The following is a 17,848-nucleotide window of genomic DNA, read 5'->3' as shown; positions in this document are numbered from 1 at the left end:
AAACATTTGTGACATTTTCACAAATGACTTGTTTTTATTGTTGTAGCAGCATTTTAGAAACACTAGTGATTAGAAGACCTGTCTAAATGTCAAATCAACAAACAGGAGTTGTGTTTTAATTTCAGTGTCCCAACATCAAATGCTAATTTCTTCTTTTATTCTCTCATACAGTGAAAGAAAAATCGTGAGAATAGTTGGATCACACAATCCAGTATCTGTAGTCCCAAAGGAAGACATACCAGAAGTTTTGTTTTATCTCATTTATTACAAGTGCTATAGATTTTAAATTTATATATTTTTAAGTTTTAATATTATTAACTATATTAACTTCCTCCAAACAGCCATTCTTTAATGAATTGATCATTCACATTTTAGCTCATTTAACATATTTCATAATCATTTTATACAGTACTTTAGTGACATATTTTCATTTTATTACAGAGGAAATGAGGAAAAAGCAGTGAGGATAGTTCGAATTCCTCCAGTGTTATTTGTTCAGGAGATTTTTACCAGGGGCTGAAGTATTCACAGAGGTCTCTTCCTCTCCAAAATGAGCAGACCGGGTGATTAACACTGGTAGAAACACTGAATAAAACAATTTCATGTTAAAAATCAGTGTTTCTCCTACGCTGTTTGGCGTATAGGAGACGGGCTGCTAGCCTAGCACCTGCTAATCTGTGCTCACCTTTTTTTCTCTGATGACTTAAGATGTTCAGGTTTTTACCAAGAGCCGAATTATCTACATAAGTCTCTTCCTCTTCAAAACAAACTAGGTGATTTGAACTGGTAAAAACACAGAATAAAGCAGCCAGTGTTTGGTTTGTCTTTTCTGGGCTACTGTAGAAATATGGCGGTGCGACATGGCGATCCCTGTAGACAAGGACGGGTTCCCTATGTAGATATTAACAGCTCATTCTAAGATAACGACAACACAACAATTCTTATTTTAAAGTGATTATGCACTTCAGAAAACATACTTATTATATTATATTATATTATATTATATTCCAGTTTTGCCAGTATATCCCACTAAATCCTACACACTGGGCCCTTTGAGAGGAACTACACCCACTCTAAAAATTCATACATGTTATTCCTATGGTCTGAAACAGTCCAAGAATATTGATACATTTCTTTCACACCCAAAAACTAGAGTGCTAGAACTCAAATTTGTGCTGTCATCATGTAGTAAGTCTGGAGCTGCTCCATAGACAGTGAATTGGGAAAGATGTTATAGATGCCACTGAGAGCACCCAGGGGAGTGATCTGAGTGTATGCAAACATTTTCTGTCTTACAACTGAGTGGGTCATTTTGTCTATACAGCAGCTTCAGACTTTACACTCGATGACATCACAAGTTTGAGACTTACTTCTCTGGTTTCTGGCTGTGAGAGAGTCACTCATGTTGACAAATATCAATATCAAATATGCATATCGGGTAATATTGCGATTGTGTGTTCTCCATCTTGCAGGTGACTTCATTCGAGCCTTATATGAGTCTGAGGAGAACTGTGAGGTGGATCCCATGCGTGTCCCACCGTCTGTCCTTGCCGACCATCAAGCCAACCTTCGAATGTGTTGTGAGCTGTTGCTCTGCAAGATCATCAACTCCCTCTGGTTAGTTTATTCCCATTTATACCCCTCAGAAAACAGTATACATGTATCTGTTCTGTAGTCATATTGATTGGTGCCATGTGGGTGTAAAACATCCCGCAGCTGTCTCTGTCTGGTGTCCATTTTGGTCCACACCATATACTTAAACAGAGTGCTGTGGGGATGATGTTTTTTGTTGGCCAAGTTCATGATACATAAACATTTTGTTCAGCAAAATAATGTTCACAAACGAACACCACTGTTATGTTTTTGAAAGTTTAAATGCAATCACCAGGAGTAAAAAGTGTTGTGTTTGTGTTTGGCATTGTGGAGTTTAATATCCCCTAGAATCTCTGAAGTCTCGTTTAGCCACTTGTTAACTACTGCCTTTTTTAAGACAAGTAAAATCTTCCAAATTTATGAGTGGGGTATTCACTGACGTACTTTATGTCGGAGAACAAAATGTTAAAGATCTTATATCAGGTGTCTAACCAAAGACCCATTACATGAAAACCTAGTGACTTTGAGATGAGGGGAAGCGGGAGTACAAAGATGCTAACTCACGTCTGGGTTTTCGGACTATTTCCTGCAGCATTTCTCTTGGTGTTTAGAAAATTCAGAGTCTCAGCTTTCCCAATCCCCACATTTCCTGAAGGCAGCACGATTGAGCAAGGTCACAACCTTCTCTGCTGACCCCAACCCTCCACAGCAGAGAGACAAAAGCCAGCTGGAAAATGAAAGTTTTGAAACTATGAACATTTTTTATTGAAACAGTTATATAATCTGTGGGAAAAGATTATAAATTAATTTTTTAAATGATTTGAAATACAGAAAAACTTTTATTTATATTTTGGTTGCATTGTCATGTTTTTTTAGGGTTTAAGGTCAAACTCTCTGTTTTAAATTTAAGCTTTACAGTTACAATTTATTTTCTTAGCAGTTGATACAATATATGCCTGCTATTTGTCTCCATAGTAAAAACAATATAAAAGCTTTCTATATGAAAACTCTGACACAAAACAGACATAACCGAATTTAACATGATCATTAACAGTTCAGATGTGTTTTTATCCTCAGTGATATAATCATCAACAACATGTAAGGCTGTTTGAAAAATGGTTTCATAAACACATTCTCCATCCTGAGCAGGGTATGATCCAGTAATTTTCCGTATATTTTAGTCTCCTGACCTTGCTGAATTCCTGAGGGCTTTGGATAAGCTGCTGGATTTGATCTTGCCTTTCTCCTTGACAGTGGGGTAATAAAATCATGCTCTTGTTTCAGCATATTTCCTCGGGAGCTGAAGGAAGTTTTCGCCTCGTGGAGAGCAAGATGTGCTGAGCGTGGAAGAGAGGATCTCGCCGACAGCCTCATCAGCTCCTCCTTGTTTCTTCGCTTCATGTGCCCGGCCATCATGTCCCCCTCCCTGTTCAACCTAATGCAGGAGTACCCTGCTGAGCGCACGTCCCGCACACTCACGCTCATAGCTAAGGTGATGCAGAACCTGGCCAGCTTCAGCAAGTGAGTCCTTGTCATCGTCTGTCCTCTTATACCAACATTAATTTGATTCAGTTTATTTTTAGATTTGTTAGACATTGATGCGTGTGCGAGGTGGGATGCATGTCACGGAGCAACATCACGGAAATAGAGTCTTGCCGTTTTGGCTGTGAGGGTATAAAGTGTTACTCACCCACGGTGAGCTCCAGGGCTTTCAGCTGTGACACATTTCATATTTTCAACCTGTGCCCCTTACTGACATTTGTCTGAATATTAAATGTGGCTTAAATGTGCTCCCATTGTATAATTAAGACATCAAAAGCTTTTTTTTTTTTAAAGATTTTTTTTGGCCATTTTGCCTTTAATGGACAGGACAGGTGAGTGTGAAAGGGGGAGAGAGAGAGGGGGATGACATGCAGCAAAGGGCCACAAGCTGGATTCGAACCCAGGCCGCTGCGGCAACAGCCTTGTACATGGGGCGCCTGCTCTACCACTAAGCCATCAACACCCCAAGACATTAAAAGCTTGGTGGTAATTTAATAGACTTTACAATTCAGAAACACTGGATGCAAATGATCAACATGTTATACTTTTGGCAGTAACATAACTTATGTCATCATTATCTTATCTAAAGTTTCCAGCTTCTCCAATGAGGATTTGTTTCTCTGTTTTAAATCATTGTAAATTAAATATGTTTGGGTGTTGGACTTCTGGTAAAAGTAATTTGACGATATCCCCTCAGACTTTGGGAAGTTATTGTGGCTGTTTTCACCATTTTCTGACATCTTATAAACAAAATGATCAATTGAAAAACATACAGTGCCTAAAAACCTTGAAAAGAGACATCTTCCCTGTATTTCTCTCCCTTCTTGACCAAACTGTATACTTCATGTGATGATGAGTCATCCCCATTTCCTCGAGTTATGACTTTCACAGTGAGGTGTGTTTACACATGCACTATTTTTATTTTTATTTTTATGGAGTTTCTTGGTTATTTGTTTGAACATCTTTCAGAAACCTGGGTATGAAAACCAGGATATTGCAGCATAAAAACATGTGACTCGTGTTTTCCAGGTTCAGCCTCTGTCGTGTTTGTACGTGCAAGTTAATGACAATTTCTTTTAAAAGATATTGATTGTCAATGTTCTCTGTAAAATATTGTGTCTCCAGTACGATCAGAACCAAGAGTGACTCATAGTGTGGTTATGAACATACTCAATGTTTACTCACTGTATATTGTTTTAATCCCAGATTGAGTACAGCATGTGCAGGACAACAAAAGTGTGGAACAACAACAGAGAAGGCAATCACAGTTCATCTGCCTTTTTTAATTAGAAAGGCATTTAGAAAGGCGAAGTCCCTCCTGTACCTGTGTCCCCCATGAGACCTTATTTGGGTAAAAATTCGTACCATAGGCAACCGGAAGAGACAAATGATTTTCTAGTTTGTATTGTGCCATGAATTACACATAAGATATTTGTGAATTTAAAAGATAAAGATAACTTTGCAACACAGGGAAGTCATAGTTGGTTGTAGGTTTGTGGTAGAACCATTTAGTTTTGTGTGAAGGCGCTTCGCACGTCTCGCACACTATACATCACCAACATCAACATGGCCTTTACCTTAACACAAATATAACATCATCTTACACTCTAAGGCTGCAACTAGCGATTATTTTCATTGTTGACTAATCTGTCGATTATTTCTTCTATTAGTCGACTAATCACTTTATTGAAAAATGTTATAAAATGTTGAAAAATGTCGGTCTGTCTCTCCCAAACCCAAAAACTATGTCATCTAATGTTGTGTTTTAGTTCACCGTCATGGGAGAGTGTGTAAAGCTGCCAATATCTGAATGTAAGAAGCTGCAATAAGAGTATTTTGGGGTACTTTTATAGTACTTTTCTATGAAAAATGACTCAAACCGATTAGTCGACTACTAAAATAGTCACCGATTATTTTGATAGTTGATTAGTCGACTAATTGTTGCAGCCCTATTACACTCTCAGAGAGCTCCTAACTAAGGAGTCCTAGTTTAGGAGTGATGTAGGAAAGTTATAAGAGCAACTCTGGGGACAGAAACTTTTATCTTAATGAGGAGGTGTGGTTGGCCCCCTTTGTTAGGTATGATGCTTGCTTTTAACAGATGTGATTGGTTGTCACAAACACGCCCTTCTGTGAGCCTGCAAGGTGTGGACACCCAGTGGAAATAACCTGAACTGCTGACTGTGAATGTGCTTCTGTTTGTGCGATCGCTCTGCTGATGGAAGGTTTTAACAGAACCAAGTCATCACTGCTGCACTGTTCCAGTTTTTCAAATATCTCAGTGTTGCAGTCATTTTATTTTTGGAGTTATAGCAATATTGTGTTGGGTGGGAAATGAGATCGATCACACATACTGCCCTTGCACCATCTAATCTGTAGCATTTTATTAACATAAATTGTCATCCTGTATTTGGAGAATGTTTCTCCGACCTCTTTATGTTTCCACCATTTTCTCCTCTGCTTAAGAAACACTTAACCCTCTTAAAAGTCCTCCTCTCTACTCCTAACAGTTTTTCACCTTAAGAGCTCTTTTAGGGTTAAGACACTTTGTGAATAACTTTTATCTTAACAAGGATCTAGTCTTAACTTTAAGGGGAAATTCTAAGAAAACGTCACAAGATTTTCTTCGAATTTTTGTCACTAGGAGCAACTTTTAGCACAAGGAAGCTTTGTGAATACGGCCCCTGGTCTTTTTATCAGTCAGTAAGTGAAAGAACGAGCAACAACTTTTGCTTGTGTGAGTACACTCTGATTCCAAACACAGAGGCATCGTAGCTCCAGCGAGAGAGAAAGTTATGACATCTAAACATTAAACACTTTTACGACACACTGACTTTCATTTAAATTTATCTTTTAAATGTCACAATTCAAACAGGATCAAAGCATCTCTCGATATCAACTGCTGTACACATTTTGAGGGACTGTGCCTTTCTATATGAGATTTTATTAACTCAACTCCTACACACACCAGAACATTAAACAGTAGCTCCTTCCACTTCCTCGTCACACTGTACAGTTTCCATCGTCTTCTCCGCCATCACATATCCTGTCATTATCGTCTCTGCAGATTCGGACCTAAGGAGGAATACATGTATTTCATGAATGAGTTCCTGGAGATGGAGTGGGGCTCCATGCAGCAGTTCCTCTATGAGATTTCCAACATGGACGCTGGAGGAAACGCCGGAGGGTTTGAGGGCTACATTGACCTTGGCAGAGAATTGTCCATGCTCCACAGCTTACTGTGGGAAGTCATGGGCCAGCTTAGCAAGGTAGGTGGAATAACTTGCCGGAACATGAAATGAAACATCTAATATGATTTCTTTCTCTAACTGAAGAATGTAGAGAGAGAGGGGGGAGAGCTGGAAAATGAGGCTCTGCAGTTTTCTATCTATCAGACATAGACACATGAATATTATTTGAACTCCATTAAAACTGAGGTGGAATTAGTCCTTTAATATTTAACTCTGGTGCTTGCTCTGTTAATTTATTGAAATTGTGCTGTAGTCCTAACATAATGAAAGTTCTAAATAATTCATGCTCCGCCCTGAATTGCCTAAACGTTATGTGCTTTTTAATTGCTGCACTCTGTGTTTCATAAAATAATTTTTCTGCTTTTTCTGAATGACATTTGAATTTGTGAATGAAAAAGTGAGTCATACTGTACATAGCAGAGGTTTCCCGTCCCTGGGGCATGGGCAAGTACTGGGCTGTGGAACATTTTCTACAGAGCTGCATAAAACTCTGAATAATCTCTCTCCTGATACAGATTCAGACACCTTTAATAAGGATATCTGCCGAAACTGAGTACCAAGCTCGCTTTATTCCCAAAATTAAATATGTATAATGCATGTGTTAGCAGGATAATGACTTTGAACTGAAGTAGGTCATCAGTGCATGAGGTAATCGGTTTCATCTTGCCCTCTTTGTAGTTGTCTGGATAGCTACAACATAATTAAAAGGTTGGGAACTCCTGGTATAATTCATGCGAGCTTTGGATTTTTTTTAAATTCTGAAAAACCTCTCCATGCTGCAGGATGCTATTCTCAAACTTGGACCCCTACCACGGCTGCTGAATGATATCAGCGTCGCCTTGAGGAACCCGCAGCTCCACATGCCTACAAATCACCAGCCTGACCGACCGAAGGACAGACTCTTCTCGCGGCCATCTTTCAATCGTCTCATGTCCTCTGACTTCCAAAGCCTTATGATGCGCGACTTAAACAGGTATCCTCTCATGGTTTCCTTTGTTATGTATTTTTGTTATCGCTTCCACACCTCAAAGAGTGCGCCGCTGTCATGAACTGTGTGCCAAGATGGGTAATGGCAAATGCTGCTTTTGCATCTGAACAGAGAATTGATCCCTGCTGTGACTTAATCAAGACAATGTGACTGGTCACAATTGCAAATATGCACCTACTGCACATAAACAGTGGAATTACAGTTTCACATGTGTGTAATTAACAGCAGCACATAAAAAGGCCAAGAATACGCAATAAATGAAGATAAATTAGCTCCAAACAAAACACTGGCATATTTCTAAGAGCCCATAATGCTAATGCTAATGCACCTCTTCAGGCTTTTAAAGCAGTTTATCAATCAGTAATTGCCAGCACCATCTGTTCCCAGACTGTGTTTTTAATTCGTGTCGGCACTCTGCTATTGTCAAGAGACGGTTGCTCTCATTACGGCATAACTGTTTAAATAAGAACTCTTTAAGTACGAGAAAAAACAGTGGTAATATCAGAGGGCTCCACTGCAGATATTTTGTGTTAACTATACCAAGCGCTAGCCCATTCTGTAGCAGTAAATATGTAATTGAATGAGAATGACTTGAGTGTGCTGCAGGCAGGCGTGAGAGGACAGAGCTCAAACGTCTGGAAATTCAAAGCAACACAAGGGGAGACACACCTGCCACTCCTCGTAGCTCTGACTGCAGAGGTATCAGCCTACGTGTGAGTGACAGGATGGAGGTCATGTCTTCTCCTCACTGAATAATTGTTGCGTAATGGAACTCCACACTGCATAATAACACTTGTGTAGTTCTTGCACACAGTAAAATCTTAAAGACAGCTGCATTGGATCAAAAACTCTCCACTGTGAGTACAAATGATCGACACTTTATATTTCTCATACTGTCTATGCCCCGAGTGGTCAACATTTCTGCATCTTCTGTATCTCTGCAGTGTCATTGCAGCCAGGGAAAGACTATGACACTTTATACCATGGAGAAAAAAACACCAGTAAAAGCTTCTAAACCAGAAAATTACCAACTGGACATGTTCCAGTAGGAATATGATCCAAAGTCAGGGGCAAATAAACAACATCTGCAACAAAGATTACACGTTTCCCTGACGCTTTATGTAGCAGAGTAGGCTACGTAATGTAAACAATTGGAGTAGTACGCTTGACGCAGATGACCAAATAAAGAAACCTGTCACAAGGTGATGTCAGGATGTCGCCAAAAGATAAAAAATATTGGAAACAAAGTATTTAAAAAGGTTGGAAGCCTGAGATTTTTGCACACAGGGATAAACTCTGCATATGTTCACCTTGTTATTTGAAACTCTGGCCACGTTTGATATGAATATCCGACCTTTGTGACATTACATATAATGACAGAAAATAAGGAAAAGCAAGATCATTCTTCTTTAATTTATCTCCATATTTTTCCAGTTCATCCTCGGCTACCAGCCAATTTGTATATATATATAATTTTTTTTTTTTAAATTTAGCTTGAACTTTAATTTACAGCTTTACAAAAATAACAAGCCAAGTTTCCTTGAGTATATTTTCCAACCATACAATATGTAAAGCAAACAGTAGGTGGGACATGGGTATCCTGGTGGCCTCGGGTCAGGACCCCTACAAGGTGTTGCATAAGATAATTGGGAAATGAGGAAAAACACATTCACACATAGGCCTGTGAAAGTGATTCTAAAAAAAACTCACTCTTTAATTAAAGTGCTCAGAGCTTACAATGCCATGCAGGAAATGATGAGGGATTTGCAAGGAGATATTCCTCACATACACTTTTATTTCTCTCCATACAGAACACATTGTTTAAAATTAAATGGGATAATACAAAAAAGAAGCATCTACAAGACAGTGTTGAAAAACTTTTCACAGCGATTTGAAACATTTCCGTCTCGTGTGTTATCTGCAGTTCAATAGACATCTCTCGGCTGCCGTCCCCGACGACCGGAGTCTCAGCTGTAGAATCCCTCTCATCTAATCTGAACATGAGGCGTCAGGCAGAACGAGACCTCCGCTCGTCGAGGGAGGTGTTCTATGTGACCCGCCCGCCGCTGGCTCGATCTAGCCCTGCATACTGCACGAGCAGCTCGGACATCACTGAACCTGATCCAAAGGTATGATGTCACATAGTCTGGTTCTATTTGCTGATTTATGTCTCATCTCTGCAGCTATGTGAGCCCTCTCTATCAGTATCAGTATGTACATTTTTATGAGATACGAGGGGTGTGGGAAAGCATAGTATCACAATATTGTTGCGTTGCAATATCATATCGCCACACAGTGCCAAGTATCGATTTTTTTATTATAGAAATTAGTCATTTGAAAAATACAAATGAAACTTTAGGTAGCCTGCTAGAATAATATAATCAATTGCTTTTTCAGTCCACTTGATATATTTTGCTGCTGTGAAAAATGGCTGAAGTGAGATGAATAGACTGAAAACCCTAACCCTTCTTAAATAAGTAGTTACATTAGACAATAACACAACATGATATTATGGTGGTATCACACTTTTATCGATTTGAGAATAGGTTTGATTGCAGTCTTAGCCTAGCATCTCAGTTCATTTTCAGTTTACAAGGGGCGTAGATAGAAATGGTCTTTGGACACAATTGGATAGACCTACAACCAATTAGAGCAATGAAACAAAGTCAAAGACAAAGTCGCAGAGCTACGTAAAAGGTCTACACTGTGCAGAGAGTTTTGCCGCTGTTACCATCAGAATTTGAAAATAATGCTACAACAGAAAGTTCCACATCAGCTGCAGCCATCTTAGATGTTTAGAAAATGCCTCACTGTGGTGTCCCAGCAAGAAAAGCAGATGCTTCCCAGTATAGTGAAGGCATGTGATTCCCTACTCTCCCCTCTGATTGGCCAGAACTTGTTTCCTTCATTGTCATGTCTTTAAAGGCTTGGAAAACATGAGTTTGGGCGCTGGGTGCCACTCTTGTGCTTCCTCTGTGCCAACTTTCAAGAGTGCGGAGGCAGGTTGCGTCTGAGGTTGCCAAGCAACCATATCAGCACTGCATCATAGCCTACTTACCAGAAGTCTTGAGTGCAGAGCTGATCTTCTGTCAGGCGTTGTTTTGCAAGTGTGTATTGGGTCTAAAATACTGTCTGTGGGACAGATGTAAAGCTCTGTGTAGTCCTGCGCTAAAGTGATCAATTTCTTCTCCATATTTACCACAGATTGATATTTATCAAAGAAGGGAAATATATTTCAAGGCTGTGATTGGTTGTTACTTTCACATGACATGCGGTGCACGCTTCAGTGTTCCAAAAGCTGATTTGTGTTGATCTCAGGACATATCCGTCAGGGGCTGAAAACAGGTGCTCAGGGACGCTTGTGCGTCATGACAGCACTGCTCTCGTTTTTGAGTGCAATTTCTGTGTGGTGGATTTCAGGGCATGAAAAACACGGCATGTGAACGTGCTGTTTGACAAGAGGAGTGAGATGAGTTAGAAGAATGTCAGGGTAAGACTGTCAGATGCAGAGTAAGGCAGGCCATGCCTTCACTGTCCTGGGAAATGCACATTTGTGTCCTGGCGTGAGAGTGCACGAGCCAAGAATAACGTTATTACTTAATTTGCGTTAAGCGCAAGCATTGTCAGACATTATATCCATATCAAACCCACCCCATATTAGATTGTTGTGAATGGCCCGACCCATGTCTGATTGTCTAGAAATCTGTTTGAACGGGAGGGGGGCCAGACGTATCTGCCAAAGCAAATAAAGCATAAGCTTGAAAACATGATTCGTCTGGTTGCAATTTTAGAAGATTTTTGTTAATTTCAATGACGAGAAGATTTTTTTTTTTTTGAGAGCAAATAATTGAACTTAAGATCATAATAACATTTTTGTGATCATTTAATCATCAAAGCCATTTTCAAGTCTGACTTTTGATTTGATTACACAGAATGGGGTTGCAATGTAAGATCTTCCAATGTAATTACATTTAAGGTCTAAAAATTGCATTAATTAAGGAATTTGGAATTTCAAATGATCCAGTAAAGCATGTCATGGCAAAGCAAGTTTTTGTGATGCCACTGTTTAATGAAAGACAATTAAATGTGCTTTACACAAGACATAAGAAGGCATTAAGAGATATGAAAAGACAACAAACCAATAAAAAATGATGTGTAAACAGGGTTTTAAGAAAGAGCATGGTACAGGGATAGGCTTAGATGGAATAATGCAATATACAGCAGAGTCTAGCATTACTGTATAAATGCATTTAGCTGTCAAAAGGCTTCAGTGTAACTACACATGACAGCTTAATGTGTTTAAATCTAAAATGGAAAATACATCCATCTACTGTACATTTAAAAATGGAGTAGAATGTGTCTTGAACAATGTTTTTGTACATCATAAAATTCAGTCCAAAATCCAGCAAACACGATAAATGTTTTTATTGTTTCTCTCAGGTCCATAGTGTGAATAAAAGTGTGTCCATGATGGACCTTCAGGATTCCCGTATGAACAGCATTTCCAACCTAAACTCTGTGGGAGACATGCTCACCTCCTCTCAAGCCTCAATCGCCGGTCTGGGCCACAGCTTCGGAAACCTCTGCGGTCCTCTTCGTATGGGAGGGCATATGCCAGCGGGCTCTTCAGGCTCGGGTTTGAGGCTGAGCCAGATGGGCCACATAGGGGGGCCCACTGAATCCATCTCTCAACAGCAGCAGCAGGCAGCAGCGGCCATGCATTTCCCCCTCTCTTTCCAAAACCCGCTATTCCATCTGGCTGCCCAGAACTCCCCGGCTCAGTCTCAGTCTCAACAGCATCCCCCTCCTCTCCTCCTCGCCCCCGAGCCCGAGAATGGCCACCACGACTATGCACCGGCTTTTGGCAACAGTGCTTTCTCCCGCAGCGAGGACTTGTCCGCCCTGCGGTCACAAAGCAGTCTGGTGCAGCCTAGCATTGTCCACTCACACAGCTACAGTGATGATTTCACCCGGCAGAATCAGAGCAATGACTTTGCCTGGCACCAGCTGTCACTGCAGGTGCAGGTAGGAATCTCTCAATGCACTTCAAATGTTACAGAAAGACAGCTTGTAATAATATGCAGGGTTACCATCATATTTTACACAGATATTTGCAAAATTTACATATGAAATAAATATAGAAAAACGTGTGTGAAATATAGCTTCACCATTTTATCTATATAGCTGACTCCCATAGTATAAATCAACATCACCACTCTTGCCTAAGAAATTATGATTTGGTTTTGCATTAAACCAGTAAACCTAAATTTGTACCCACAGAACATCTCTCTGCCTATTAATTAATGTATAGTAATTGGTCTTCATCTCAATAGTTACTGTAGTGGAATAGCCTGTATGGTATTGTGTTTTAAAGAGCACCACTGGTTGGATGACTTGTCCAAAAACACAAAATGTACACAGACTGTCATTCATTTCACTTGACCCTTTGATAAGCCCCGCCCCTTTGTAATGGTCCTTCAGGGTGTTCAAGTAAGCATGGAGCCCACTCTGTAACTAACTGCACACTCTGAAGAAATATTATCATATTTTTGGAAACATGAAACAGTGATTCCGTCTACAGTCTGTGTTTGAAGGATATATCCAGGATGTCAAACTGACTCAGCAGCAACAACAGGTGAAAAAGACAAAGATAGTTAGAAGCTAAAGCCGAACTATAGGCTACAGATCAGTGTCAAAGTGAACCACCACATCACTGCTGATCGCCACACAAGACTTTGCTGATACTGAACCAGCTGTGTGGCGTCGCAGTGTGTGCAGCTGAACGGTGTTTGGCTTCCCCTTGCGCCACCAGCCACTGAACCTCTGCCAGTAGATGGGCATGGTGAAAGTCAAACAACGTTCATCTATGTACACTGCGATGACACACAGCTGGTTGAATATCAGCAAAGTTTCCTGCTTCCCTTCACTGGTTCCTGCGCAGCAGGGTCGGTCTTTTTTTCACTGTTATAATCATTGAAAAGCAAAAGCAGCATGTGTATACATTCAATAGGCTATATCTTCAGTAGCTAGCTAGCTAACCCTACACTTTACAGGGTTTGATTTTGGTTTTGGAACAGGGAAGAAACGTATATCTTTTTCCAACATTAATTAATTATCATTAATACACGTCGTGCGCCAGACACAACATTTAGCTCCAAATCCACAAAACCAGCCTGAAAAAGAAGGAAAGCTGAAACAATAGCACGAGAATCTATGGAGCACAGCCATGATGTTGTCGGACCTTTGTCAGAGCTGGTCAGTGCTACATTAGATTGGCCAGTCTGTGTCCGAGGAGTGGGACTTAACGAAGGGTCAATTGTTCACTTGTATCTGTAGCATAGATCTCCAACTACTTTTCTAGCTGTCTGTCATGTTTAAAATTATTTATGTCATTATTAATCTTCAAACTTGACCACTTGTTGTGGTGTTTCTATTATTTTGTCCATCCCATTTTCGTCAAAATCATTATTCAACCCCCTTAAAATTTTGAGTGGTCAAATAAGATAAAAACAAATATAGCTAAAATTTATATCCTTCATATAAGAGTAGGATAAACTTTCAAGATTTTTGGTTTTACTTTAAAACCATCAGATAGGCTATTGAGCCCAAAACAAAAAATCTGCATAGTCAATCAGTCAATCAATGTGTTAAAGTCATATTAAAAATAAATTGTAAGACTCTAACAATGTTTGGCAGTTTGGCTTGAAATAGAAAAAAACAATCCAGGTATTTTTTAAGAAAACTGAGAAAAGTCATTCCTGGCTGTGACTGTGTTCTCATCACAACATTTATAGATCCAAAAGTGATTATACTGCGTTTTTTACCAAATTTGAGTGATTGCTAAAATGAAGGAAACCGTACAAAGAATGTTTCGGCTCGTGGTGCTCAAAGTGCCAAAAAAGTACATTTGAACAGCAATGTCTCTTTCCAGAAATTATGTCCCGGTTACTTGAGACAATTCACAGACCTTATTGTGAGCAGTTTCAGGAAGGAACTATTTTCTTTCCACCAAGGTCCACACACCAAATGTACCACCACACAGAAGGAAGAGTGCATCTACTCATGGATGAGATGTAGAGATTCATGAGCAGCAACCATAGATTTTAGTAATAGCCTAAATGCTGAATTTCCAATGGAGTTGCTCACTTTGCGCCAAAAAAGTTTTCTAACTCCCGGGTTTACTTCCATGGTATGTAGCTCATTGAATATGCACAGTGGTGTTTCTCCTGCTGGCCCTGCCTGCGAGTTTCTGCTTGGCACATAGACTTTACATTGTGATGACATCAGAGATTTTTAAATAGCTTTGCTCAGCTTGAGGAAAGTTTTACAAATATAAAATCTCCATGACTCAAAAATTGTCTATATTTGAGGTGTCCTGTCAACAGTTTTACAGATGTCTCTTTTATAATGGTGGTCTATGGAGGAAATGCTGCAGGGGATTTTTTCACTGCAGTACCACGAGTGGCCACTGGGAAAAATTTGTTGCAAGGCTGAGCCACTGGCTGTAACATTAGCTAGCTCAGTGGTGCTAGGTGAGCTAGCAGTAGATGCACGCTTACTTCTGCATGGTGATGCAGTTGGTGGGTGTAGTTCAGTAAGGATTTCTGGAAGAGACATTGCGTTTTTTTTTTTTTTTTTCTTTTGGCACTCTGAGCACCTCAAGCCAAGTGCCATCGAGTTCCACTATATACAAGAGAAGGCAGTCATCTCTGTTGCGGATATCTTTAACAGTCTTCAACTCACACCAAAACAATCTAGATTGATAAATAGCGCTACAGGTAAGAGAAAAAATATGTATTTTTGATTCTGGGGTGAACTGTCCCTTTAAAGCGTGGCACTTTTTGGTCTAATTCTACTCTTGTATATTGTACATATCAGTACATCTCCTGGCTTATGTCCCTCTGTTTCCTTCATTTTAACAGTCACTCCAGTTCAGTGCAGATGCAGTGTTATCACTTCTGGATCTATAAATGTTGTGATGAGAACAGTCACAGCCAAGAATGTATTATCTCTCTCTTCCTTAAAAATACCTGGATTGTTTTTTCTCATTTCAAGCCAAATTACCCAACATAGTTAAGAGTCTTGTCATTTATTCTTAGTGTGATTTTAACACCTTGATTGAGCAACAAAAATGTCTGCACGAATTAAAATTCGCCCTCGCATTAGATCCTGCTTGTACTTTTGTTTTCCGCTGCGTTCAGACTTGATTGTCAGGTTGCAGAACAAAGATCCAGATGAAACAGGAACGGTCTTCTCATGATGAGCAGCAGAATATGAAACAGGGATATAAGGGCACTTTTGAGGGACACTTGTTACGCCACAGACAACACACTGAAGCAGGATCATTCAGTGGTCTGCTCTGCTGAACTGAGCTGAGTGCTTGACATCAATCATGCTGTGTGTCCTTGTTTCAACAGGGCTGAAATTTAGCTGTCGGTCAGCGGGGCAGAAAAGAGTGCCATAACTGTCGATACTGCACATATCATTACATTATATATACTTTCACCCTCCATGTACTGCAGATCAGACTCAGATGTTAAACTGTGTGAGTCCAGTAAAAGCTGATTAACTCTGGAGAAAAGTTGTTTTGTACAGTTGGTGTCTAATTAGTTTTAATACACACGGGAACCCACATTATGAACTTAAATTAAACTGTCACTTGGTGGATATGGATGATGGATATTTGTGTTTTTTAAGCAGCCCTCAGTGAATCTAAACTGACCCTTTTGGCTGATGATGTACTCGGGAGCTGCTGATCTACATCACACTGATAAGTTTACTACAGTGTGTCTGTGTAAAATTATAGTGTTTAATGATACAGTCATGTAGTCTTGAGCTATTTCTGTCCTGCTGCGTGGGCCTTAATGGAACAAACATCACAAGCCTCCTGTTTATTAATACAGATGGTGTGTCAGAACAGGGCTTCATCCATCCATCCATCCATCTCTACATCTCTACCTGTACAGCTCGACAGCAAGCCATACATTTATCCATACATAGTACTGTCGGTTTATAAAGTACCAAATGGTGTAGGGCCAAAACACATTTCTGTCCATCCAGTAGGGCTTTGTATTGGCTGGTGATACGACAAGTAACATGATACAGGGGTTACGATTCAATATATTGCGATATATTGCAACTTTTTAAATTTTAGTAGCTTGGCGTGCGCCCTTTATGACTTGGTCTGCCTCATAGGTCTATATTCTTTGTGTTTATGCTAGCTATATGTTCACAAATCTTTGCACAAAAACTTTTAATTAAAAATCAGTACAGTGGTTTAAGAATTGATACAGTATCCCATAGGGCTGCTCCCTGAAGGTCAAAGATTATAATCATCAGTTGGAGACCCCTCAGTTGACTGAGATTCTTCAAGTCAGGTTTTTTTTTTTTTTTTTTGGTCAGTCTGTGTGCAGCTTACGTGTGGGGATGTTTTGGCCCCCAAATTTAGCTGCAGAGTGAGCGCTTCTCGCTCTCACACTGGTCTCCTGCCCATGCTAACTGAGAGGCAGCTGCCCGCAGGAAGAGAGCTTAGAGGTGGTGAATTTACAACTCACAGCAACATAATACAATACAGTCACTCGCTTTTGTACGATATCTAGTGCTGGCAAAAAATGTTGCATTTTAACAGTTTGTTAGCATACTTAGCTCACATTAGCTCGGAGGGGTAACTTGGCTTGTTTATTGTATTACACGAACATCACTGTCACCCTGAATGTCTTGCTGAATCCCGATCAAACGCTTGATGAAAAAAAAAAAAAAGTCAAATTTTTGTATTGAACAGCCAAATCTGATTTGACGGACATAATTCTGAGTCAGGTACAGCCCTAGAATCACAAAACATGATATTGTGATCTTACCCTCCCACCATCCAGACCTCTCAGATTGACCCGGACAGGTCTGTCTCTGTCCTCAGAGATGAAACATCAGCATTCAGTTTCATATCTGGAACAAACCCAGAAAACCTGACGTCTGCTCCAACTCCAAGTCATTTTTAATTAAGGCTCAATTGTTTTTAAACTATTGCCCTTTATTTAATTAAGTTTGGGACTGTTCTATTCATACCGTGCACTGCACTGTAACTACACTGTAATTTTTATTCTTCTGCTTTATTCAGTTTTAGCTTCTTTATCTTCTATTTTATTTCACTGTTTCCAAATCCTGCTTTAGTGTGTCTTTCATATCACCCTTTTATATCTTAATGCCTTTTAATGTCTCATCGAAAATTGCTTTGAATGGTGGTTCTAGCCATATAAGATGCTGTGCGTGGGTTCTTTTGTACTTATCAAATCTTGCAAGTGATTCAGATTGCATGTCTTTTTTTGGTTGTAGAAGAAGGAGCCAGTCTAGATAAAAAGTGTTGCAGTGAATGTGCTTCCTTTATTGTTCTTGGTGTCCCTGAGTCAAATCTGTTGGGGGAGTGGATAGTGTTGTGCCTGCCTTTGTGAAATTCAGCACAGTAAACATTCTTTTTCAT

The 17,848-nt window shown here is 39.8% G+C and overlaps 1 protein-coding gene across 5 annotated transcripts in view; it reads left to right on the top strand.

The window, feature by feature from the left end:
- The window catches only part of LOC125905074 (ras/Rap GTPase-activating protein SynGAP-like), a 64,681-nt gene that overhangs the window by 31,787 nt on the left and 15,046 nt on the right, over positions 1 to 17,848 (top strand). For all 5 annotated transcript variants that reach the window (XM_049602891.1, XM_049602894.1, XM_049602893.1 and 2 more), the window contains 6 exons: positions 1,473 to 1,617; positions 2,878 to 3,114; positions 6,203 to 6,404; positions 7,169 to 7,359; positions 9,299 to 9,503; positions 11,815 to 12,399. In XM_049602891.1, coding sequence (XP_049458848.1) covers positions 1,473 to 1,617; positions 2,878 to 3,114; positions 6,203 to 6,404; positions 7,169 to 7,359; positions 9,299 to 9,503; positions 11,815 to 12,399 — 1,565 coding nt within the window. The remainder of the gene's footprint in view (positions 1 to 1,472; positions 1,618 to 2,877; positions 3,115 to 6,202; positions 6,405 to 7,168; positions 7,360 to 9,298; positions 9,504 to 11,814; positions 12,400 to 17,848) is intronic.

Source organism: Epinephelus fuscoguttatus, linkage group LG17, assembly GCF_011397635.1.
Source record: "Epinephelus fuscoguttatus linkage group LG17, E.fuscoguttatus.final_Chr_v1".
NCBI lineage: Eukaryota > Metazoa > Chordata > Actinopteri > Perciformes > Serranidae > Epinephelus > Epinephelus fuscoguttatus.
The sequence above is the reverse complement of the archived record's forward strand: the minus strand, read 5'-3'. Positions and strand labels throughout refer to the sequence as shown.